Source organism: Corythoichthys intestinalis, chromosome 5 (genome assembly GCF_030265065.1).
Source record: "Corythoichthys intestinalis isolate RoL2023-P3 chromosome 5, ASM3026506v1, whole genome shotgun sequence".
Classification (NCBI taxonomy): domain Eukaryota; kingdom Metazoa; phylum Chordata; class Actinopteri; order Syngnathiformes; family Syngnathidae; genus Corythoichthys; species Corythoichthys intestinalis.
The window spans coordinates 42,248,800-42,275,365 of record NC_080399.1 but is presented as its reverse complement, the minus strand read 5'-3'; the positions used below and the strand labels follow the sequence as shown (position 1 = coordinate 42,275,365).

Below are 26,566 nucleotides of genomic sequence, written 5' to 3'. Positions count from 1 at the left end.
TTTCAGAGCAGCACATTTGACAACTAGCTATTTACACTTACAGTTTTGACAATAGTGACCAAAAATAATAGTGATGAGCATAAAACCAAAAATACAACAGAGCCAGAGGTAAATATGATGTGTTGGTCGTTCCATATTTAGAAATTAAACTTTCGATTTATTTTTATTTTCGTGACAGCAAGCATGCTGCGCTGGCTGGTAGCAGCAGCATTGTATATATGATCAAGAATATGCTAAAGAAAGTCCGTGCGCCCCCGACTCCAAACCTCCACTCCCCCCACAAAAGGAAAATGTTTAACTGTGTCCTAAATTGAAATGCAAGCACGAGCCATGACTTTGAACCCATAGAACTAGGACAGACGACGCGGAAGTTCTCCCTCGCTTTTGCAGCAGCGGGAGGGAGACGAGGCTGTCTGTGAAAGCAGAATGATATCGCCTGTCACTCATTTCTGAAACTACGACGAGCGGTCAATGAGGAGCCTGTGTGCAAGAGAGGGAGGGACCAAGCAATGTCACTTCCCGTTCAGTTATACTGCGAAGCGGTCTTTGGTGATTCGTTCGGCAACGTCACTTCCCGTTCACTAACCGAACGATTCATTTGGGCAGGGAGGGAGATGAGGGGGGCGAACAATTCGTTGAACGATTTGTTTGAACGAATCTTTTTACTGAACGAACCGGAATGGATTCGTTTACTCAAGTGAACGACAGATCCCGTCACTACTTTGGAGGTGTCGCCCACCTTGACTCTGGGTACTCCAGTCAGTACTTGACACAGATGTTCCTGTACACTATGCCTGCTGCCTGGTTATGTTGTTCCATGTATGCCTTGCCTGCCAGCATCTTACACCCTGCTGTGATGTGCTGGACTGTCCCAGGGGCCTCTTTGCATAGCCTGCACCTGGGGTCCTGTCTGGTGTGATAGACCCCGGCCTCTATTGATCTTGTGTTTAGGGCCTGTTCTTGTGCTGCCATGATCAGTGCTTTCGTGCTGTTTTTCAGCCCGGCCTTTTCCAGCCACTGGTATGTTTTTCCCATGTCAGCTACCCCCTCAATTTGTCAGTGGTACATACCATGCAGGGGTTTGTCCTTCCATGATATCTCCTCAGGGTTGTCCTCCTTACTGGACTTCTGTTGCCTGAGGCATTCACTGAGCAGGTCATCACTGGGGGCCATTTTCATGATGTACTGTTGGAGGGATGCAGTTTCCTCCTGGATAGTGGCTCTGATGCTCACTAGTCCTCGGCCTCCCTCTTTCCGCGTGTATAGCCTCAGGATGCTGGATTTAAGGTGAAACCCTCCGTGCATTGTAAGGAGCTTCCTTGTCTTGATGTCGGTAGCCTGCATCTCTTCCATATACATATATACATACAGTGGGGCAAACAAGTATTTCGTCAACTACTAATTGTGCAAGTTCTGCCACTTGAAAATATTAGAGAGGCCTGTAATTGTCAACATGGGTAAACCTCAACCATGAGAGACAGAATGTAGAAAACCCCACCCAGAAAATCACATTGTTTAATTTTTAAAGAATTTATTTGCAAATCATGGTGGTTTTCTGTAACTCTTCACAAGCTTTTCACACACTCTTGCTGGTATTTTGGCCCATTCCTCCATGCAGATCTCCTCTAGAACAGTGATGTTTTGGGGCTGTCGTTGGGCAACACGGACTTTCAACTCCCTCCTCACCCCGTGGCGTCAAAATGATAACAAGAACGGTGAGCAAAAATCCCAGAACCACACTGGGGGACCTAGTGAATGACCTACAGAGAGCTGCGACCACAGTAACAAAGGCTACTATCAGTAACACAATGCACCGCCAGGGACTCAAATCCTGCACTGCCAGAGGTGTACACCTGCAGAAGAAAGTACACGTCCAGGCCCGTCTGCGGTTCGCTAGAGAGCATTTGGATGATCCATAAGAGGACTGGGAGAATGTGTTATGGTCAGATTAAAGCAAAATAGAACTTTTTGGGAGTAACACAGGTTCTCATGTTTGGAGGAGAAAGAATACTGAATTGCATCCGAAGAACACCATACCCACTGTGAAGCATGGGGGTGGAAACATCATGCTTTGGGGCTGTTTTTCTGCAAAGGGACAAGGACGACTGATCTGTGTAAAGGAAAGAATGAATGTGGCCATGTATCAAGAGATTTTGAGTGAAAATCTTCCATCACACAGGGCATTGAAGATGAGACGTGGCTGGGTCTTTCAGCATGACAATGATCCCAAACACACAGCCAGGGCAACAAAGGAGTGGCTTCGTAAGAATCACTTCAAGGTCCTGGAGTGGCCTAGCCAGTCTCCAGTTCTCAACCCCATAGAAAATCTGTGGAGGGAGTTGGAAGTCCGTGTTGCCCAATGACAGCCCCAAAACATCACTGCTCCAGAGGAGATGTGCATGGAGGAATGGGCCAAAATACCAGCAACAGAAAACGTTTGGCCTCCGTAATGGCCAACAAAGGGTATATAATATGTATTGAGATGAACTTTTGGTATTGACCAAATACTTATTTCCCACCATGATTTGCAAATAAATTCTTTAAAAATCAAACAATGTGATTTTCTGTTTTTTTTTTTCACATTCTGTCTCTCATGGTTGAGGTTTACCCATGTTGACAATAAAGGCCTCTATAATATTTTCAAGTGGGAAAACTTGCACAATTAGTGGTTGACTAAATACTTATTTGCCCCACTGTATATGTATATAAAAGCCATTAGTGATCGGGACACTAGGGGCAGTAACCCCCAAGCTGGGTGCATGGCTCGAACAGATACCAGATACAACGTCCGACGTCTCTGTTCAGAAGAGCACAATCCTAGGGATAGCCAAGATCCTGCACAGAACCCTCAAGCTCCCAGGCCTCTGGTAGAGGACCCCAGCTTGAAAGGAGAGACCATACCGCCCAGGTGGGCGAGACGACCATTATTGTATACACACACACACATATATATATATATATATATATATATATATATATATATATATATATATATATAGAGAGAGAGAGAGAGAGAGAGAGAGAGAGAGAGAGAGAGAGAGAGAGAGAGAGAGAGAGAGAGAGAGAGAATTACACTTGCCCAAAGGTATATCTAAAATGCTAAAAATAGTTAGTTATCCATTCTGAAAAAAATGCCAACATTCATGATTAATGCTTTTATATTTGACATCACACGCAGATGTAAAGCAATCTGTTCGATACCCCCTGTCCTTGTTTTCACCCACCTTTCAGATTATGTTGCACATTGAAATCATGGGATTTGTTCTTTTATGGTTGCCAGTCACACCTTTCTACATAGTCTTTGATTTGCATCCTTCCATTCATGTATTCGTACATTCACCATTACCATCCCCATGGTCCCTGTGTTTCTTTTATTCCCTCTTCAGAGATTCATCCATCCGTCTGAGCACCCTGTTCTCTCCATCCCCTTCATAGGAATGATTGTAATAGTGGCTGTGGTCTGGTGCTGGTTGTCGGAGTTGGCGTCCCAGAGAGCAAGGTATGAGAGGAGCTTATCTCCATCCAAACACCACTGTTAAGGTGCCGTGTGTACTCAGCCATGCAGTGACTCTTACCATTGACTTCGACGACACAAACGGAAATAGTTTTTTTCCCCCTAGGTATTAAATTTCATGTCTATGAAAATGGGATTTTCTGGTGAATTTGTTGGATAAAGCAACCAGTAGACAATAGAGTGGTGCTTTGAGGTATGAGGTACCTGATCTAAGAATTTTTTAAAATAACCATATTTCAGATATTTTTTCCCCCAAATAAGACCAGTTGACGTATTAAACTCCAGTAAATTCACATCAAGCAGCAGTTGGCAAATAGAGAACGATTATCCCCTTCCCCTAAAGAAGAGTCTTTAAGCCGTTTAATGCCTTTACCCAATGAAGTTTATATTTTAAACTAAAAAACTAAGACAAAGAGAATTACCTTTTGTGTATTTAAGACAGCTAAAGAACTTCGCCTTCCATTAGCTTAAGCGGACAGTGTAGCGTAGTGTAGTGTACGGGTAGCCTTGCAGTACACAAAATTACTTTCTAGGCATTGAAATCTGATAGCACAAAAGACTACACGTGAATCAACCTAGATACTAAACTGAAACTTCAAAGTGCTGCGTGCGTTAATCATCGTTTAATTTGTCAAACAGTCGCTGTGGCCACTCATTGTGTGTAAGTAAGCAGCTTGAGCGGATTTGAGTGGACTCCCTCAGTGAAGCGTTCAATAAAGACAAGCTTGTTTAAAAATAATTCCTGGGACAGTAACATGTTTAAAACTTATCATAATTATTACATTTGAAGTGCTTAAAATCCTTATTGTGTGTATATACATACATATATAAATACATATATATATATATTTTTTTTTTAATTATTAAATTTATTAGGATCACGGAAGCTTCCACTTGGGGAAAGTATATACATACAGTATATCCTGTATATACATAATATATTAAAAATATACAGTACTGTGCATATATATATATATATATATATATATTTATACACAGTGCCTTGCAAAAGTATTCGGCCCCCTTGAATCTTGCAACCTTTCGCCACATTTCAGGCTTCAAACATAAAGATTTGAAATTTAATTTTTTTGTCAAGAATCAACAACAAGTGGGACACAATCGTGAAGTGGAACAACATTTATTGGATAATTTAAACTTTTTTAACAAATAAAAAACTGAAAAGTGGGGCGTGCAATATTATTCGGCCCCTTTACTTTCAGTGCAGCAAACTATCTCCAGAAGTTCAGTGAGGATCTCTGAATGATCCAATGTTGTCCTAAATGACCGATGATGATAAATAGAATCCACCTGTGTGTAATCAAGTCTCCGTATAAATGCACCTGCTCTGTGATAGTCTCAGGGTTCTGTTTAAAGTGCAGAGAGCATTGTGAAAAACAAGGAACACACCAGACAGGTCCGAGATACTGTTGTGGAGAAGTTTAAAGCCGGATTTGGATACAAAAAGATTTCCCAAGCTTTAAACATCTCAAGGAGCACTGTGCAAGCCATCATATTGAAATGGAAGGAGCATCAGACCACTGCAAATCTACCAAGACCCGGCCGTCCTTCCAAACTTTCTTCTCAAACAAGGAGAAAACCGATCAGAGATGCAGCCAAGAGGCCCATGATCACTCTGGATGAACTGCAGAGATCTACAGCTGAGGTGGGAGAGTCTGTCCATCGGACAACAATCAGTCGTCCACTGCACAAATCTGGCCTTTATGGAAGAGTGGCAAGAAGAAAGCCATTTCTCAAAGATATCCATAAAAAGTCTCGTTTAAAGTTTGCCACAAGCCACCTGGGAGACACACCAAACATGTGGAAGAAGGTGCTCTGGTCAGATGAAACCAAAATGGAACTTTTTGGCCACAATGCAAAACGATATGTTTGGCGTAAAAGCAACACAGCTCATCACCCTGAACACACCATCCCCACTGTCAAACATGGTGGTGGCAGCATCATGGTTTGGGCCTGCTTTTCTTCAGCAGGGACAGGGAAGATGGTTAAAATTGACGGGAAGATGGATGCAGCCAAATACAGGAACATTCTGGAAGAAAACCTGTTGGTATCTGCACAAGACCTGAGACTGGGACGGAGATTTATCTTCCAACAGGACAATGATCCAAAACATAAAGCCAAATCTACAATGGAATGGTTAAAAAATAAACGTATCCAGGTGTTAGAATGGCCAAGTCAAAGTCCAGACCTGAATCCAATCGAGAATCTGCGGAAAGAGCTGAAGACTGCTGTTCACAAACACTCTCCATCCAGCCTCACTGAGCTCGAGCTGTTTTGCAAGGAAGAATGGGCAAGAATGTCAGTCTCTCGATGTGCAAAACTGATAGAAACATACCCCAAGCGACTTGCAGCTGTAATTGGAACAAAAGGTGGCGCTACAAAGTATTAACGCAAGGGGGCCGAATAATATTGCACGCCCCACTTTTCAGTTTTTTATTTGTTAAGAAAGTTTAAATTATCCAATAAATTTTGTTCCACTTCACGATTGTGTCCCACTTGTTGTTGATTCTTGACAAAAAATTAAAATTTTATATCTTTATGTTTGAAGCCTGAAATGTGGCGAAAGGTTGCAAGGTTCAAGGGGGCCGAATACTTTTGCAAGGCACTGTATATATATATATATATATATATATACATATACACACACACACACACATATATATATATATATACACACACGTATATATATATATACACATATATATATATATACAAAGACAAAATAAATAAATAAAAAACATTTTAAGGGGGGCTACTTTGTAGTATTTCACATATCACGGCGGGTTCTGGTCCCCATTAACCGTGAAAAATGAGGGATCACTGTAGACTAAGAGCACCAGGGTCTGGTTGGAGAGCTACAGTATCTAGCAACAACACTTGCAAATGACTTGTTGAAAAGGTTCAGTATTCACTCTGTGCCAATCAAACTTTCCGAGTAGCATCACATGGACGAAAGGCCCACGCAAAATTTTTGAACGGACCAGAGTTCGATTGTTTGGTCCGAACTAGAGTTAGGATGCAGGTTCAGATTTACAAAACGAAGCGGACTACCTGAGGAAAAGAACTATGGTCTTTTTAAAACGGACCAAACTGCTAGTGTGAAAGCGCCCTAAGATTCGATCCCGACTGAGTGGACTTACAATGACACATTCTCAGTGTTTTAAATGTTAAAGTAATAATTTCTGGGAAATGCTCTATCGTTTCAATCCGCGTTGAAATATGGGGAGCTTCATTCATTTTTACTCGTCCTGCTCCGTGTCTCGGCAGCTGTCCATTGTTTAACATGGAGGTGAAGGGTCCAGCCACTCACGAGTTCTGAGCTCAATAATTACGAAATCAAATTTACTCCTGAATGTCCCCTGTTAATACCGGGTAAGTTGCGCAGTTAAAGCACTGAAAAAAAAAAAAATGTAAGATTACAAGATTTTATTTTTTATTTTAAAGCAGAATTCTCTTAATTTTCTTTCGCGGCGAGGAATACCTCCACCCGGCCGCTACAACGAACTCCTTCAGGTCGCTCCACAGCTCGAAAGATAGTCCAATCCAGAAAAAAAAAAATATCTGAATGCGATCGGAGGTGCTCCAAGCACCCACGATTTATTTATGAGAAACGCACCCGACAATCGCCCTGACATGGTCCGAACACCTCCGTTTCTCCTAAGAATAATCAAATAGCTCAATTCTCATGTCGTTTGAGGCCACCCTTAGCATACGGACATTAGTGAAGGAGCTGGCACCGTGCCTAATAGCTTAAACTATGTATAGACAAGTTTCCTCAGCGAAACATGGGCGATGCCATCTTCAAAAATGTCTGCTCCGAATTTCCGGTTTAAAAAGAACAACATGAATTGCGGTTTAAGTAAGCAGTGGTTTGACTAAGTTAAAACTGTAAAATCAAACCAGAGGAAGCCACTGAATCTCCAAAAATGGATTCACAATGACAGAGACGAAGCTCGAGGACTTTCTGTGTTGTGCATCTGTTCTTATCACTTCGTTCATCATTCGTGGACAAAATTATAACATCCTGTCAGCCTGTGTTGATGTGAGGTGTAGAGTTATACGCCGGCCCCTTGAGTGACCAAAATGAGGTGAAATGACAAATAATATTACATTTTTCAAATGCAGAAGGGCTGACACGGATTTTGTTGTTAAAAAGAAATACTACAAGGTATGTACATATAAACAAAAATAGTGTGTCATTCTTTTTATTGCAGATATTTACCGCAATAAAACATTTGGACAACATGATTCCATTTCCTGTTTTATTTAAAGCGATTGGTGCATGTCAAACAGGTCAATAAATCACAATTTATAAAATTATTTAAAAAATATTAACGAAAGTTGAGCATATGAGGAATGTGCTATCAGACAGCAGAGCTTAGGGGAGCCTCGCCAAACTTTCACCCGACTTTACGGAGACCCTCGGCGGCATCCAGATGGGCTTTCTCCCGCTGTCCTCGGTAATTCCAGCTCCAATGGCGTATCTTAAAGTTGCTGCAGTTAAAAAGCTCGTAATTTGATCTCGGAATCGAGCTTACGGTCTGCTGTGAGGCGAGCCAACGTCTCCAGCCTCTCGGTCGCCCCCGGGTTGAACACACATAGTCTCGATATATGTCCATCAACGTACAGTAAGTGAGGCACATAAACTTATCTTCCCTTGCTTAACAGCATTTTCCACCCGTAAACAAATGGACAAAGAACTTGTAACACTTGCAGATACAGTAGTTGTAGTAAATAATATTAAAGATCCTCATGATTACAATCATCATCATATTAAAGTTATCAAACATCAAGATTTTAGCTTTCGTATTTTTCGCGCACTGGACACATGAAAATGCAGGGATAGGAAGAACATACTTTCCATAACACAACGGCAACATGGCTAAAAAAACACCCGGTCCTTCTAGGCGCACGAGCTTGGTTCCACATCTGCCTTCTTAAACATGTTGCCCTCCCCTGTCGTGGTGATGGCAGATGGATGCAGTATTTCTAAATTGTCTATTTGAAGGGATTTTGATGAGTAATGTTCAGGCATAAAAATCTCTCACCTTTCGGCGAAATTCGCCGTTTTGAAGTCAAAAAGGGCGACCTACGTGAATTGCGTAGATCCGAGGAGAAATTCTTTTTGGGAGGGGGGGGTCGGGAGGTTTTATTTAATTATTATTATTATTATCATCATGTGATTAACTTAGTACGTAAACTGAGCACTTAAGAAATCCAGTCAGCAAATCCTTCTAGATGCTTCACTGACGAGAACTAATCATCGGCCCAAACTGCGTTCCATTATTCCAATCGCGCGCACTCTTTACGTGTACATGGAGTGCTTGGAGAGCCTTTGGTTGCATTGCAAATCCAGAGCGGGGCAGACCAAAGCGCAGCATACACACTTGCCTGTATTTGCCAGCAGATTGAATTTGGTGAGTAATGCTTTCAATCGTTTTCATATTTTGCGATATAATAAAGTTACTGCTATTCGTCGCAGCTTGCGTTGAACACTGCCAGAGCTAGCCAAATCTCCCGTGAAAAAATAGCTCCCGTTAAATTGGCGTCAAGCTCGTGTATTTAGCGGTAATATTAACGAAGAAACGTACTGTTGAGTCAAATTAAGCGGCATGCTCTCAGATGGAGTGGGGCGCCTCGCATCGCTCCCGTCGTCCGCCAGAGACACGTTATTTTCGGCTGGGACTTGAGCTGACGGCCGGTGTCGGCACAACACCGGCCCGACGAGTGGTGGGAATGACTCTGGCTTCTTAAAGCTTTTCAGAAATACAGGGATCCCTCGTTTTTCGCGGTTAATGGGGACCAGAACCCGCCGCAATAAGTGAAAACCGCGAAGTAGCGCCCCCCCATTTTTTTGTGCGTGTTCAATGTATTTATTCAGATTTTACATTGGAAAAAAGATACATATATATAAGACATGTTTTTTCACTTTTTTCACCAAAGTATCTTTTATAAATGGGTTTCAAGCACTTCAAAATGTAAGAATTAAGATAAGTTTTAAACATGTTACTGCCCCACCAAATTATTTTTTAAACAAGAATAAAGTTGTAAGAAAATGCTTGGCTTTATTAAATGCTTCATAGTGAGTCTACTCAAACCCTCTCAGGCTTTGTTAAACGGTGATTGACACATGTGCAAAGTTTTTCTTTTTATATATATATTTTTGTTTGAAGCAACTTATTTGATTGAATAATAAAGACACAAATGTCCTAGCCAAAATGTGGCCCAAACGCAAAACAACATTACTTCAATGGAAAAATTTGTTTCAGTCAAGAAAAATAGTTTTCAAATGCTTTTTTTTGTCTCAAATTTATTTTTGCAATCAAAAACAATTTTTTTTGTTGAAGTGACTTTTTGGGGATTAAAAGTATATCCTGTATTTTGATTGAAACAACTTTGTTTTTGATAGAAGTAACTTTGTTTTTTGATTGAATAACAAAAACACAAATCTACCTCCATCGTTATTGAGAGAGAAAGAAATTAAGAAAGCTTTAAAACTAAAAGCCACCGGGGAGGCTGTTTTTTTTAATTTATTTTTTTAAATATTTATATTTCATTACATAGACATGCCTCGTAGGGAAATGAGATTGAGGGATAAAAAAAGGAGTTGGATGAGGCTGCTAAAGGCAGTGGATACCTCATCAGCTGGGTGAATAGCAGACCTGGTAAGAACAAGTTTGCAAGGATAGTCGGGTATTAAATACAATTATAAACACAATTACAATGTTATTTTTCTATAAGATTTTATGTCATTGCTTTATTAATCATTAGGTGCTAGAGTTGTTAAGTATGGATAATAATGAAATAATAGTTTTGAGAAAACTGTGCTGTTGGTGGCTCAGTGACCATCTGATGTGGTTTGTTCTCAGATGAACAAGTTGAGGAAGGAAGTTTTGATGCAGAGGTTGAAGGAAGAAAAGAGGCAGACTGACTGAGTCACAGCCAGAAAGTGTTGATGGCAGTTTTGATTTCTATTCACTGTTGCCCCCTCCCAATTAAAGTATGTCACAGTCGCAGCCAATTATTATCTAAAGCTGGTTAAAATTGAAGATATGTTGTTTTAAGGTGTATTAAATACTTGTTCATGTGCCCCTTTTGATCTACAAGCACCCGCCCCTCCACCGGTCTCTGCACGGCCCTGCTGAAACACAGTATGGGTCGACAGAGCTCAATATTTTGTTGGGGTGTACAGTGTACTGGAACATATTTCCTCCACGCCCTTCTCACCTTTTTAACCCCTGACCCATTTTCATGCCTGAATGTTACTCCAACTCCACTGTTGTTTTAGATGGAGAAATTCCAAAACGGAAGTTGCAAGCAGAAGTACCTCGGTAACTTGTCTATAAGTGATGTAATTGTAGTGGATCATTGTTATATCATCAGTATGCTATAAACATCTTTTTAGCTTTAACCGCGTGGAAAGGAAACGTACGTCCAGCCAGTACATGTTTTGCAGCATGCATTTTTACCGCGGTTAGCCGATATTCTTCCAGCCTATCGGGGGCAATAAAAAACGTCTTGTGCATACGAACAGCACTACATCCTAAGAAACCTACGACCTTTCATTATAGCCACTATAAGCTTGTCGGCCAAATTTAAGGGTTTAAAAATGTCTCAGATAAGCAGTGCGTTAACAATTAAATAATAATGGAAAAAATACATTTGAGGGAGCAGCGGGCCACCACTCCTTGATAAATGTAGCGGAAACAATGCAAAGTGAAATATTACTGATTACTGAGTGCTGTTTCAGTTCTTAAAAAGAGACAGAAACAAATGACAGTTTTTTGGAGATTGGAATGGATTAATGAAATTTCTGTTTAGTTCCTCTAGACTTATCTCTCTAGAGTCTAGAGAGATGATTTGTGATACAGGGGTTTTGCGTTAAGCGTGTGGTCCAATTAAGCAAGTATCTCAAAGCACCCTTTTACTAATTTTGATGTCTCTGCATGGCTAGATGACACAGAAAGTAAGAAAAATGTACTTTTGCTCAGTATTTGCTCACTACGTAAGGATTTATTTGAGAGAGGGGGGTTGAAGGGGAAAATTTCATGCAAGTGGGATAGAGGAACGGGTGGGCAGTTTGGCAAAGCACAACACGACCTGTTTCGTCTTGTCAAAGTGGCGACACAATTAATTTTAAGTTTCATGCTTTCCATTAATCTGAACCTTTGCATCTATGCTGAGTCTGCATACAAAAAAAGTGCTCCATTTGGAAAACACTTCATTAGGCAAAAGAAAAGATAATGCTCACAGTCAGAAAGATAGGACAGTTTTTTTTATTTTTTTTTAATTTTTTTTATTTTTTACATATTTTAGAGTTATAAGAATCTCCCCACATTTTAACCATTTTTCATGATGAATGACACCATATCATATGAACAACGCATAAAATTGTCCATTGAAATGTTGGTAAAACCAATGATGCATGGCCCACACCATTTGAGCAGCATTTTAGAGCTCGAAATTAAGTATTGTATAAAGTATGTTGATTCTTTCAATTATGCATGAAGAGAATTTAGTAGGCCTGAACGATATTGGAAAAAACTATTGTTGCGATTTTTTTCAGGTGTGCAGTATATTGCGATATTATATTGCGATAGTAAAAAAAAAAAAAAAAAAAAATTTTTTTAAAGAAATATTCACTAGATGACTTGAATAGCTGTTTGGAAATACTTTGCATGACACACCGTGACCACAGTGTATTCATATAATACCGTTTCATTTGTGAATGATTAAGATTGCTGTATTATTATGAAGGGATCCAGGAAGCCATGTCTGCACAAAATAGATAATTTCTTGAACACAATATTTGACACTTCAACAGCAGCAAATACATTAAATGACAAATAAAAGAGCAGGTGCATTCGTCCCCTGAGTTTTTGACAAAATATAACAATAAATAACAACTTCGGTAAAATAACAACAAAGTTGTAAACATATTTGAACAAAAATATTAAATATGACAAATAAGAGTTGTTCACAAACTATAACAATAAATAAGAACCTCAGTAAAACAATAAAGTTGTCAACATATTTGAACTTAAATATTAAATCTGTCAAATAAAAGTGCAAGTGCATTAGTCCCCTGAGTTGTTTACACAAAATATAACAATATAGAACTGCAAAACTGCAACAAAGTTGTAAAAATATTTAAAAAATATTAAGTATCAAAACTTTATGTGCAGCTGTACTATAGTTATTTGAAAAATACGATTTACAGTTAATTTAAATATAAAAGAAACAGAAACTCAATTGAACTTGTAAATAATTGAACTGAATAACAGCAAATAACTGATGAATAACAGAACCATTTTAACTCCCAAATTTATGTATTTGTCTGCATACCGTCCACCTTCCTTGCTCAGCAATTCTCAACTGGGTCTCATAGGTTTTTGGCCAAGACTACTAGTTTATCCACCATTGCAGGCTTGAGACAACAACGTTGGCACGTAACAATGTTCCCACCTGTACTAAAAAGCCTCTGATGGGAAGCTCGTAGCAGGAATGCATAGATACCTGCGTTTTAAATAGTCCCACATGTTCGACGGATTACTTCTTGTTGAGGCAACCATGGCGAGGCACTGTCAACAGGGCTGTTTTTTGTTCCTTATATTCTTGTCGATAGCCAAAATACTTCCAAAACTCCTTTTGGAGACAGTCTTCCCTATTCAACGTGCTGCTTGACTGCTTGCTTTCACTTTGAAAACGGCCCCTCCTCCCTCCGCTCTGCTGTTCGGCCCCTCCTCCCTCCACTCTGCTCTAGCAGGGGAAGGGGAGGAGCCGATGACTGCGAGCTGGAGAGAATGAGAGACTGTGCACTCTCTTTCTCGCTCCTTGCTCAAAACAAACGTTTGTGGATTTAAAAAAATGAAATGAAAAAACTATCGCACATCCTTGCGATGGGACTATTGCGCATGCGCACATCGCGATGGCGATGTTTAAACGATATATCGTTCAGGCCTAGAATTTAGTATATTTATCGCCGTAATTGATGAGGTAACAAAATAAGATAACTATGGGCAGCAACAAACCAGTTAAGTCAACAAACTCACTATCTACACGCAGCTGGAGGGGCATAACACGTGTACTGTACTGTGCATTATGTACAGGTATTTAAATACTTTATGTTTAATGGATTTTTATTCATTTTGTGGGATACTGCCAGAAATTTAAGTAAGACTAAAGGTGTGAATCACTGGACGCACAGTAAGTGAACTGCGATAAAATGAAGGTTCACTGCATTTAATATTTTCCTTTTTATTATGAGTGTTGAGCTTTTGGTTGATTGACTATCTTCCCCCTCGTGTGTTCCCTCAGGGGAGCGAGCTAGGTTGGAACTCCATCTTGACGGTCACCGCAGCCGCTGCCATGCTGCTGATGATGACTGGCTTGTTGAGGGCTCTCGTCCGATGTTGAGCAGGCAGAAGTGACAACCGCTTTTTAAATAAACAGCGAGACGTCGGCTAAGGAGCGGTCAACATCCACCTGCTGGACTCAACTGGAATCCTCGCAATACGACGGAATCCCCCCGAGTGCCACGAAGGTACGACTCGTATGCGAAGACGAATGAGGAGCGTCACCATGGCAACGGGTTGAGGACACTGACACTCTTCTTCTGTGAATAGCATTTCTCTTTTAGCTTTCGATGTAGACCCAATGGATTTATTTAATCGTTATTTATTGATTTGTTTGCTTCAATATTGTGTTTGTCAATAGCATCTAATGCACTGAAATGTACATGTTCTTTTAATTATTGCAGGGGTTGAGCTTTTTTGCAGAGATGTTTTATGCCACATTTGATTAAAATGGACAAATGCATTCGTCATGACGATACAAGGTTAAGGAAAAGGTTAACTGTATATGTAAAATATATAAAATAGATCATTAATTACATGATTTAAAATTCATATAATTAAAAAAAAAAGATTTGTACAGTGGTACTTTAAATTTCAAGTGATTTTTCAAGGTACAAGGTCGATTTTTCCCTTCATATTGCAACATTTTAGTTAAGAGTGAGCAGCAAGTTGATGAAATTGAGAAAAATAATGGAGCAATAAGAGATTTTAATGTCATCACATTGGGCAAGCGGAGCCAAAGTCACTGATGCATTTTCAGGCATACAGTATAATGAAAGGCACCAACATGAAATACAAATATGAAATGAAAACACTTAGAAGGAACATGGAACTAATACTGTAATTTTTGGTCTATACAATTCTACTGACTTTAAACTTCCCGCACCAAATTCTCCAGGGAATCTGTATTTGTTCATATATAAGTCACATTGGACTTTTAGCCTCAGGTGTCCGCATTGTATTGAGTAATTTGGACAGTAATTTGGCCAATAACTGGAGCTGCTGATGTCACTCATTATCACTACAAAAATAACTTTCTTTGTGTGATGACATTTAGCTTACTCACACAGTTGGACCAGTTTATTTATTGACAATGTCCTTTGTTGCGTTTTTATTGCTATATTTTACAATTCAGTTCGAATTTCCAAATCAAAAACATGTAATTACAAACTTGCGTTGATTTTCTGCAGGCTGAAACGAAATAACACATTTCAATGAAAAAAAAAATTTGTCATGAGATTGAATTAAACCTATAGGTCAAGGTAGCACTGTATGTAATTGATTTAATTAAACTGAAGCTATTTTAGGTAGTTGTATTTATTAGTATGTACATTTCTTATAATAGTGATTTATTTGGGATTTTATTGAATGTAATGCATTTTGTGGGGGGCATTTCCCAAAAAATATTACAAAGCTCTTGATAATGTAACTTCTCAATGGGCCAGGCTTTGGCCAACCCTGCATTAATATCTTATAACCATCGTTTTAGACCCCTGAAACGCAATAAATGCAAAAGACAGCAGACTTCATCCACCATGAATCTGCTCTTCTGTATCAGAATGTTTTTTTTTAATTGTCCAAGACGACAATGAGTTGCACCTGACTCTGCATGTGTGTGTGTGCCTGTGAGTGAGAAGATAAACACCAGCCGCAGCTCTTGCCTCATTTTTGCTGCAGGCACTTTCGCGTTCTCCTCGGCGTTATCGTCTCATTTTCAACTCCCACTTCTGCCAAAATAATTGTCACTTGATCAAGAGCCCGAAAGTCACCGTGGCATCTCAAATGAATTCCCAGCCTTTTGTCGGGGGCACTCAACAAAATCTCAGCAACTTTTGTGGTCTGATGGTAGCTGTTAATGGCTTTCGCCACAACTATTAAGACTTCTCTTACTTTGGGCTCTAATTTCACGCTTCAGAAAGCATTCGTGGTTAAGTGGTGTGTTATGTTGTTGTTAACAATTGTAATTATTGCAGGTACACAAGCAGAGGGCTGAATGTCTACATTTGCTTAGTTTAAGAGCCACACAGAAAAATAGAAAGCTGCTTTAAGCGGAGTAAATGTAATGTTTTTTAACATCTAACGAGTTTATTGTACATACCCATAAATGAGCTAAAATATGAGCATTTTACAAAGTCATCAAATGCTTGATTATCGCCAAACCAGACGTGTTTTTAGAGCTATATGAACAAAACGTGTACATAGTAAAAAGTTATTTAAAAAATTTGTCTCTGGAAAGCTACTGTTTACATGTGTGAAATCTTTTATTTATTCATTTTAGTTGTATAAGAAAAAGCATGCACAATACTTTGGAAAGCCTTTTGAACAATATCAAGATCCTTGATATCCATCTTAATGTAAACATACTAGAACAATTTTGAAGGCAGTAGTGGAAAAACATTGAGTGTGTGTAAACATTGTTCATGGACCTTACGCTGGAGATGCTAAAAAGGCTGTCTATAAAGCTGTTTGAATAGTTATTTGATAACCTTGATGTGGAGATACAAGTTTGTCCCAGTGATGGTAATTGTGCAGCATAGTAGTTTACTAGAAAGGTGGAATTGCATGGTAGAAATAAAGAATAGAAGATAAAGAATGTGGTATATGGACCTGTGGATATCAATGATATGGAATAAAGCTTCAAAAGCTTTTCATACAAAATTACAATCAACATAATGTCTGGATGATGTCACTTTAGTGTTATTTAATGTAAATAAGATCAAGACGGCACTATAATGCGGATTTCCTAAATTCCATTTGTACCTGCTTTGTAGAAAGTTCTATTTTAAAAAAAGAGCATTGTATATTTGATATAGTCCAATGTAAAATGTCTATTTATGGTGACTTTGTTCCAAAGAGTAATAATGATAATAATAAGCTGTATGTTCCCTGGTGGTGTTGTGTGGCTGCATGTGTTCAACTTTAGATGCCAGCAATATGATTCCACCATGTCTTGCCAGTTGACTTCTTTTTCATGCACAATGTGTTTGTAAACGGCACAACATTGCAACAGGAGAAAAAAAATGTGTTTTATTATCTGTTGATGCAATCTGTCAACGAATAGCTCGCAATTAAATTTGTCATTGACTGCAATGGAATGCAACAATGTTGTCTTATTCGGAAATTTGGATCTGAACAAAGTGGAAACTTGAACGCTACATAGATGTCGTAAAAATCTGAATTTTTATTCTAATTGTGTGGCGGGGGATTATTCTGCAAAATAAAATGATAAATTCTGTTGGTGTGCTTGTTCTTAAAAAAAAAAAAAAAAAAAAAAAAAGAACAGCCTTCATGATAATGCAAAAGTTGGAATTTGACAAAAACAATTCAGGACAATTTGGCCATGGGAATCATTTACTTTATTTGCTCGATCTTGAATTAAAACAAAACAAACCACCCCAAAAAAGTAGTTTTTGTGAAATTGCATTAAACATTAAAGTTGCCAGAGTACTTGTGAGTGGCCCAGCTCACTTTGATCAGCTTCTTCTCTTTAGCAACTTGCTTTGCATTTTCATAGAGTTGTGTTTACTTTGGGCATAGTTGTAGCTATTTTGTTACTTGGAAGTCTATTTTCACTGTCTGTGACTTGAGAAAATAAAAATAACTTGCTGACCTCATGGTGTCCGATCATTGGTTTTTCTCAAGTGGGGGGAGTGGCTCTCTGAATTCATTCATGAAAGTAAAAGTTGAGTGTGAGCTGTTGCTGCCAGTATCATGTTATATGATGTGTAATTAAATAGAAATACTTTATGAGTTATGGGATGCGTAACAAAATAGAAATACGTCATGAGTTTACATACTGCAGGCGCAGTAAGTAGATTTTTCAAGTTAAGTAACTTTTTCTGAAGACTTTTTATTTTACTATGTTACTACTTATTCTACTAATCTCTACTTTTAAAAGAAATAATATGGTACTTTACACTCCTTACTTTTACAAAATAAATTTGTAACATACCGTAATTTTCGGACTACAAGGAGCACCTGACCACAAGCCGCCACCCAGCAAATTTGACACAAAAATGGGATTTGTTCATAGATAAGCCGCACTGGACTATAAAGTGCAGTTGTCCTCACTGTACTTTGGGATATTTACACCAAAAGATATAAAGATAAATCTATTTGACAGTGGCACCATTAGACTGTCTAAGATCAAATGAACCACCATTCGTTGCTTTAAAAAGCTTCATTTGGCCATAACTGCTTCCTTGGAGGCGACAATTAACCTCTGCAGCCACCTGCTTTCAACACTGTTGTCATCCAACATGCCTCCTAGCATTCATTGCAGCGTTACAGATCTCAATAACAATCATAATTCATGTTCTGTGCTAATTATTTCTTCAGTTACTGTTCCAGCTGTTTAATTAATTGGTACTAATGGTATTTGGTAACACTTTATTTGACAGTGGTGGCATAAAACTTTCATAAGACCATCATAATTATGACATGACACTGCCATGAGCATTAATGACTGCTTATGACGGATGTCATTTTGTGTCATCCGGCAAATTATCTCACTTTTGAATGGATGTAAAAGATCCAAGCTGGACATAAATGGAGGTATTGGCATCATTTGCCATATGATACTTAAACTGTCATAAGCATTCGTTAACGACCATGATAGTGTCATGTCCTAATTATGACGGTCTTATGGCAGTTATATGACGACGCCGTCAAATAAAGTATGACCTATTAACCCAAATAAATCAACAGATAAACCACACTGGACTATAAGATGCAGGATTCAAAATGAGAGAAAATTAAGGTATTTCAACCTTCACAGATTACAACACGACGCAAAAACGAGCGTAGAGAGCGGGAAGTGTGCTTGAGATCTTGACGCCTAGATTAGGATATTGTGATCTTATAAAATGGCGAAAAAAACAAGGACAATATTGCCAATGGAGGTATGACACATTAAACTTAATGAAGCAAACGGCACGGGGAATGTATTTTCTAGTTACCCCTTAAAAAGTCTGTTTTTCTACAAATAAATAAATAAATAAATAAATAAATGCATGGAAAAAAAGAAGTCAATAAAATGTGTCACTCAGGGCTGAAAAAAGGAGTCATGCCAGCTCAAAGCTTAGATATACATGCTGGCTGTAGGACATTTATTCGCACACTCATGGACAACATCTTTAATGCCTGCAATATGAAGCAACTGTCAGAGAATCACAAAATTTGAAAAATAAGGTCTTAATGAAACCTTTTTTTTTCAAATTTGTAAAAAAAAAAAATATATATATATATATATGTGTGTAATAAGCGCTCTAATATCTACCCTTGCTAAATCCTGCTTTTTATTTCTCATGAAACCTGCAGATACATGAGTTGACTTGCATCCATTATTTTTTTTCGGAGGAAAGATATTTCCAAATACTGAATTAGTCTCAAAATCATGAAATTCTAAGTGTGTAAAATGTGATACATTTAGCAAGAAAAGGTTAAGATGCTCTAAAGCGCATTCTTTCAAAGGGAGTTAGGTTTTCAAGGTGTAGGCATAGCTGGCTAGCTAGCGCGCAGTCATAACTGCGCCGAATAGCCGCTAATTTGAATACAGGCGATCAATTTCTTATACAGCGGGGGCGAGGCGACTCTTACCAGATACCATTTTAGCCACCCTGATAAAAATCAGGCAAACATAAAACTGGTTTTACAGTATATTCATTTCTCATTTTCTGTACGTTTTCAGAAATTATCTTCAAATGTTAATTTATTTAGAAATACTGCACATATCACTTGACTTTTAGTTGAGTCCTTTTCTACACAGGTATCTGTACTTCTGCTTAAGTACAGAGTGTGAGAGCTTTTGCTACGTCTGTTTGTATGGATATTAATAACCCGCACTGTAAGGATGTGACATAAGCTAGCAGAAATCCCCCCCCCCCAGCACATGCCAGGAAGCGGTGCGTTCACTGTCACGACTCATCCTCGACGAAGTTGGAGAATATGGTAATAACGCAAAAGTAGCAGGTGGTATAATGGATATAAAGCTTCACAAAGATGAGGCATGAGATGGGTTTAAGTTTCAATTCGTTCCCTGAAGGTGTAAATATCCCCTCGGGAGTCTGAATGGAAGTCTACCTCATTCCCTTGAGAGTTACGGCCTTAGTCTTAAAGGTGGAAACGTCTCATTGGCGTCTACCTGTGTATCACAACCTGCCTTGAATATTGAGTTCACTCAAGTGAGAGGGGAATACAGATGAGGTGCTCTATGGATAGCTGTTAAGGAGTTGTTATACTCTAACTTGTTTGATAATCATTCTATAAAGTCTCCTTTTAGGATGAAAAGGACATAAAATATGATCTTAACTTGACGAGTGTCCTAATTCATGAGCTTGTCCTATTTTGGCAGTGACTCGTAAATGAAAATATGAGTGACATACGCACAACTCTCAAAAAAAAAGTAAATGAAATGGAGTAATTATGTACTATATACAGTGGGGCAAATAATTATTTAGTCAATCACTAATTATGAAAGTTCTCCCACTTGAAAATATTAGAGAGGCCTGTAATTGTCAACATGGGTAAACCTCAACCATGAGAGACAGAAAATAGACCCCCCCCCCCAGAAAATCACATTGATTTTTAAAGAATTTATTTGCAAATCATGGTGGAAAATAAGTATTTGGTCAATACCAAAAGTTCATCTCAATATCAATACTTTGTTATGTACCCTTTGTTGGCAATAACGGAGGCCAAACATTTTCTGTAACTCTTCACAAGCTTTTCATACACCGTTGCTGGTATTTTGGCCCATTCCTCCATGCGGATCTCCTTTAGAGCAGTGATGTTTTGGGACTGTCGTTGGCAGTGTTGTTAATAACGGCGTTAGAATATAACGGCGTTACTAACGGCGTTATTTTTTTCAATAATGAGTAATCTAATTAATTACTTTCCTCATCTTGGCAACGCCGTTACCGTTACTGAGGCGGGAAAGGCGTGCGTTACTATGCGTTACTAAGTTGGTTGAATAAAAAAAGTCTGAGAGAAACGGACTCACGGAGACGAGAGAGCAGAGCAGGAGTGGGGAAGACGCCGTTGCAACTGCGATGCTAGGTGGCTCCAATAATACCTGACTGTAGCCAGAGCCGACAAACTACGCCCACATGATATCATATTATAGAACTAGATGCAAATGGCAGACACAGCTGCATCGGCAACATGTTTTAAGGACTACATGCGTTAGTAAACAGCTACCATCTTAAAGCAGTAGACCTCTCAGGAAGGCTCTGATGTAGAGATCCGTCATAGCGAACTTAAGTAACTTTTTTAAAAAATCTAAAATGCTCCTAAATTGGCCAAATATTAACTTAAATCTATCTTTAAATGATGAAACAGTTTTAAAACTTACACATGTTTAAAGTAGACAGAAGGGAACTAATGCAATAACGGGAGCAATTTTAACAACTTTAACGGTTGATTCACAACTTTAAATGACTACCACACATAGCAAAGGTTACTATCTAGTTATCGCAATACCATTGTTTCTAGTTAAGTGGAGGGTAAAGAATTGGGCTAGGGCAAATTGTCCCCCAAACCCTTTAAACTTCACATTGCGTGACCTGTTTTTTTTTTTTTTTTTTTTTTTTTTGAGACAAAAAAGAAAATTATCACTAGTTACTTTGCCAAGTAACTAATTACTCTTACATTCAGGTAACTGAGTTACTAACGCAATTACTTTTTGGGACAAGTAATTTGTAACTGTAATTAATTACTTTTTTAAAGTAAAATTAACAACACTGGTCGTTGGGCAACACGGACTTTCAACTCCCTCCACAGATTTTCTATGTGGTTGAGATCTGGAGACTGGCAGTGGCTAGGCCACTCCAGGACCTTGAAATATTTCTTACGAAGCCACTCCTTTGTTGCACTGGCTGTGTGTTTGGGATCATTGTCATGCTGAAAGACCCAGCCACGTCTCATCTTTAATGCCATTGCTGATGGAAGGAGATTTTCATTCAAAATCTCTCGATACATGGCCCCATTCATTCTTTCCTTTACGCAGATCAGTCGTCCTGGTCCCTTTGCAGAAAAACAGCCCCAAAGCATGATGTTTCCAACCCCATGCTTCACAGTGGGCATGGTGTTCTTCGGATGCAATTCAGTAGTCTTTCTCCTCCAAACACGAGAACCTGTGTTTCTACCAAAAAGTTCTATTTTGGTTTCATCTGACCATAACACATTCTCCCAGTCCTCTTCTGGATCATCCGAATGCTCTCTAGCAAACCGCAGACCGGCCTGGATGTGTACCGGCTTCAGTAGGGGGACACGTCCGGCAGTACAGGATTTGAGTCCCTGGCGGCACATTGTGTTACTGATAGCAGCCTATGTTACTGTGGTCCCAGCTCTCTGTAGGTCATTCACTAGGGTCCCCCCGTGTGGTTCTGGGATTTTTGCTCACCGTTCTTGTTATCATTTTGATGCCACGGGGTGAGATCTTGCGTGGAGCCTCAGATCGAGGAAGATTATCAGTGGTCTTGTATGTCTTCCATTTTCTAATAATTGCTCCCACAGTTGATTTCTTTACACCAAGCGTTTTACCTATTGCATATTCAGTCTTCCCAGCCTGGTGCAGGTCTACAATTTTATATCTGGTGTCCTTCGACAGCTCCTTGGTCTTGGTCATAGTGGAATTGGAGTGTGACTGACTGACTGAGATTGTGGACAGGTGTCTTTTATACTGATAATGAGTTAAAACAGTGCCATTAATACAGGTAACGAGTGGAGCCTCGTTAGACCTCATTAGAAGAAATTAGACCTCTTTGACAGCCAGAAATCTTGCTTGTTTGTAGGTGACCAAATACTTATTTTCCACTCTAATTTGGAAAGAAATTCTTTAAAAATCAAACAATATAATTTTCTGTTTTTTTTCCCATGTTCTGTGTCTCATGGTTGAGGTTTACCCATGTGTACAATTACAGGCCTCCCCTCTCTAATCTTTTCAAGTAGGAGAACTTGCACAATTGGTGGTTGAATGAATACTTATTTGCCCCACTGTATACTGATATTGTACAATTAAGTACTATAACGCCCTACACATAATACGGTACACTAAAATGTCTTTTCGGTTCGGTTTGGTTGTTGGAGTGCTAAGTTCAGCTCATTTTCTGTGCCAAAAAGGCACGGAAAAAGACCTAAAATGCCTTTATTTAAAAAAAATTTGTTCAAAAAAATGCATAAAAACATATTTGAAATATTTAAATATGTTAAAGTTTTTAAGTATATATCAAGTAGAACATAATATTTAATCAGACAATGATTTAAAAAAAAAAAAAAAAAAAAAAAAAGAAATATGCGAATGTGAAGTAAAGTAAATTAAGGGTCATTCAGGAGCCCCTATGGTCCTGAGGCCTGGGAGAACATACCCGGGCGGTTGCCCCCCCCTCATATGTCGACGGGCTTGTTGGGTTGGAGTGAAAATATCTTGTTGATTTTCTTGCATGTCGATTCAACATTCATTGTCTGATTGTCCCATTTTGAGTGGGTTAACACATACGTATGTGCAGTAATTGTTAACATAACTCTGGATTTATCCACTTGCCTTTGTCCATTGGTAACTTTAATGAGGATGCCAAAAAGTGTTAGAACACTGGCACTGGCGGTAGCGTCATCATGCCGGCTGCGGCCCAGGTGCCTGTTGCTGCGCTGCTCCAGGCGGGCCAGACCTACAGCAGTCTTTTTGCTTGAGCTTTTTGTTTGCATTTGTCATGCTTGTAATTTCCAGGACTATACAGGTTGTAAAGTCTAAACCACTCATTTTCAGAGCCCTGAGTGTCTGACACTTAAGGCGTTCGTGCGGAAACTCCCACAGGACCTCAGTTCCACATACATCGCTTTGCTTGTGCAAATAATACATTTTATGAAGAAAAAAATGCTTGAAACAAAACCTGGGCATCACTGCAGTCATGGACCAACTTCAAAATAAAAGCACTGCTTCACGTTACGCATCATTTATTGGGCTTTTTTTTTTGAAGATATGCAGTGTGTTTCCGAGATCATTGCTGTGGCATGCTTAACAATGATGACAACATGAGCAAGCTGCTGCTGTAGACCACAACTCACACTGAGACACTCATGCAGAGCTGCTTAGGTTACACTGCTTGAAGACAAAAATCCAAAACACCAATACGGCAGTATACATATAGGAACGGCACTTAATAAGGGTGGTTTATTTCTTTTCATTCATTTTCATGCAAGTTTTAAAGAATCCAGTGCTATATATAGATTGGTATTAAAAATTGCTTGGTGTTTCATGGAGGTTTGACACATCATTGCTATTTCATTTGATTGAAAATATTGGTTTTATATATGAGTACATTAAGTTACGAGCTCGGTTAATAAATTAATTAAACAAATGATTACATTACAACTTTACAACTTTTAAAGACCACACATTCTAAAGAAGTACTGTATATTCAACGTAGAAATACACAGAGCACACATAAATACTACAATACATAGTCTTAATCATTAATAAAAAACAGAAACAGGAAAACTTGGAACCCGATGATTGCGGCCATTACAGCCATTATAGTCATTAGAGCTGTCTGTAGATACAGTATTCCTTCTAAACCTGAATTCTTTTTAGACACTTGGATATATTACTACTATTTTACATTATCAAAGAATAGCAGCATAGTTATTTAGCTGGTAAGTCTAATTTATAAGCCACAAAAAGAAAACCCATGTTCTGTTCCAACAGACGTTCTCCATCAATGACCTTAAATGGAATGAATTGCTTCGTTTTGTTTATGTACAATTTGCCAATATATGTTCATTTAATTGGTACACCAACTCGCTTTGGGGCTAAAACAAGGCTCCATGACAGTTAGGGGTCCTAGAAAATAGAATTTTCAATTTATAGCAACAATGTGGAGAGGCCCAAGGTGACTTTCTTTAAATCCCTGGTTGCGCCACTGAGTACACCGATCGGCACACCGCAAAAAACCACCAGGGGAAGGCCAATTATCCTTTTGTAAAAGTCTAAATCTGAGAGTGGTAACATTTTATGGCAATAATTTAATGATCATTTGGTGTGTCTGCATTGTCTGCTAAATGCTGATTTGGGATAACAAAAAAATTTGAGCACTCCCTAATATGAATACTCTGAAGAAAATAAGTGCTGTATTTGAACACCCTGCTATTTTGAAAGTTCTCCCACTCAGAAATCATGGATAGGTCTGAAATTTCCATCGTAGGTGCATGTCGACTGTGAGAGAGATAATCTAAAAAGAATAAACCAGAAATCACAATGTATGATTTTTTACCGATTTATTTGTGTGATACCGCTGCAAATAAGTATTTGAACACCTGGGAAAATGAATGGTAATATTTGGTACAATAGCATTTGTTTGCAGTTACAGAGGTCAAACGTTTCCTGTAGTTTTTCACCAGGTTAGCACACACTGCAGGAGGCATCTTGGCCCACCCATCAGTCAGGTTTCTGGGCTGTCGCTGAGAAACATTGAGTTTGAGCTCCCTCAAAAGGTTTTCTATTGGGTTTAGGTCCGGAGACCGGCTAGGCCATGCTAGAACCTTGTTATGTTTCTTATGGAGCCACTCCTTGGAATTCCTGCCTGTGTGCTTCGGGTCATTGTCATGTTGGAAGACCCAGGCATGACCCATCCTCAATGCTCTGGCAGAAGGAAGGAAGTCGTTCCCCAAAATCTCACAATACAGGGCCCCAGTCATCCTCTCTTTATGACAGTGTACTCGTCCTGTCCCATGCGCAGAAAAACACCCCCAATGCACAATGCTACCACCCCCATGCTTCACAGTAGGGATGGTGTTCTTGAGATAGTACTCATCATTCTTCTTCCTCCAAAAGCCGTTAGTGGAATTATGACATTAAAGTTCTATTTTAGTCTCTTCTGAACACAAAACTTGCTCCCATTAATCCTCTGCTTAATCCAAATGATCATAGGCAAACTTAAGACGGGCTTTGACATGTACTGGTTTAAGCAGGAGAACCTTCCGTGCCATGTACTATTTCAAACCATGACGTCTTAGGGTATTACCAACAGTAACCTTGGAAACGGTGGTCCCAGCTCTTTTCAGATCATTGACCAACTCCTGTCGTGTAGTTCTGGGCTGACTCCTCAGCTTTCTGAGGATCGTTGAGACCTTAAGCGATGATATCTTACATGGGGCTCCACTCTGATTGAGATGGACCATCATGTTTAGCTTCTTCCATTTTCTAATAATTGCTCCAAGAGTGGAACTCTTCTTACCAAGCTGCTTGGCAATTGCTCCGTAGCCCTTTTCTGCCTTATGGAGATGAACAATGTTGTCTCTGGTGTCTTTGGACAGCTCTTTGGTCTTGACCATGTTACAAGTTTGAGTCTTACTGATTGTATGGGGTGGACATGTGTCTTTATGCTGCCATCAACTTCAAACAAGTGCATCTGATGCAGGACAATACATGGTGTGGAGGTGGATTTTTAATAGGCAGACTAATAAAATGTCTGTCTTGAATGCAAATAAATCCCAAATCACATAGAAAAACACTAAATTAATCCAATTCACGTCTGCCCCCGCTGTGACCTTTTAAAAGACAAAACTTGCTCATTAGCAGACCTGGTGGCATGGGCTGGCATTAGGAGGCCGGGCCCGCCTTAAGAGACTGCTGTGCCCAGCCTAGTTCGATTAGACTGTACTGTGTAATTTAAAAAAAAAATCT

General features: G+C 39.1%; 1 protein-coding gene across 6 annotated transcripts in view; it reads left to right on the top strand.

The window, feature by feature from the left end:
* The window catches only part of LOC130915784 (coiled-coil domain-containing protein 136-like), a 97,524-nt gene extending 80,027 nt beyond the window's left edge, over window positions 1–17,497 (top strand). For 2 of the 6 annotated variants that reach the window (XM_057835861.1, XM_057835859.1), the window contains exons 9-10: window positions 3,387–3,499; window positions 13,850–17,497. In XM_057835861.1, the coding sequence (XP_057691844.1) occupies window positions 3,387–3,499; window positions 13,850–13,862 (126 nt within the window). In that variant the 3' untranslated portion in view covers window positions 13,863–17,497. The remainder of the gene's footprint in view (window positions 1–3,386; window positions 3,500–13,849) is intronic. The other 4 variants (XM_057835863.1, XM_057835862.1, XR_009063143.1 and 1 more) reach the window with 3 other exon arrangements.
* The last annotated feature ends 9,069 nt before the right edge of the window (window positions 17,498–26,566 follow it).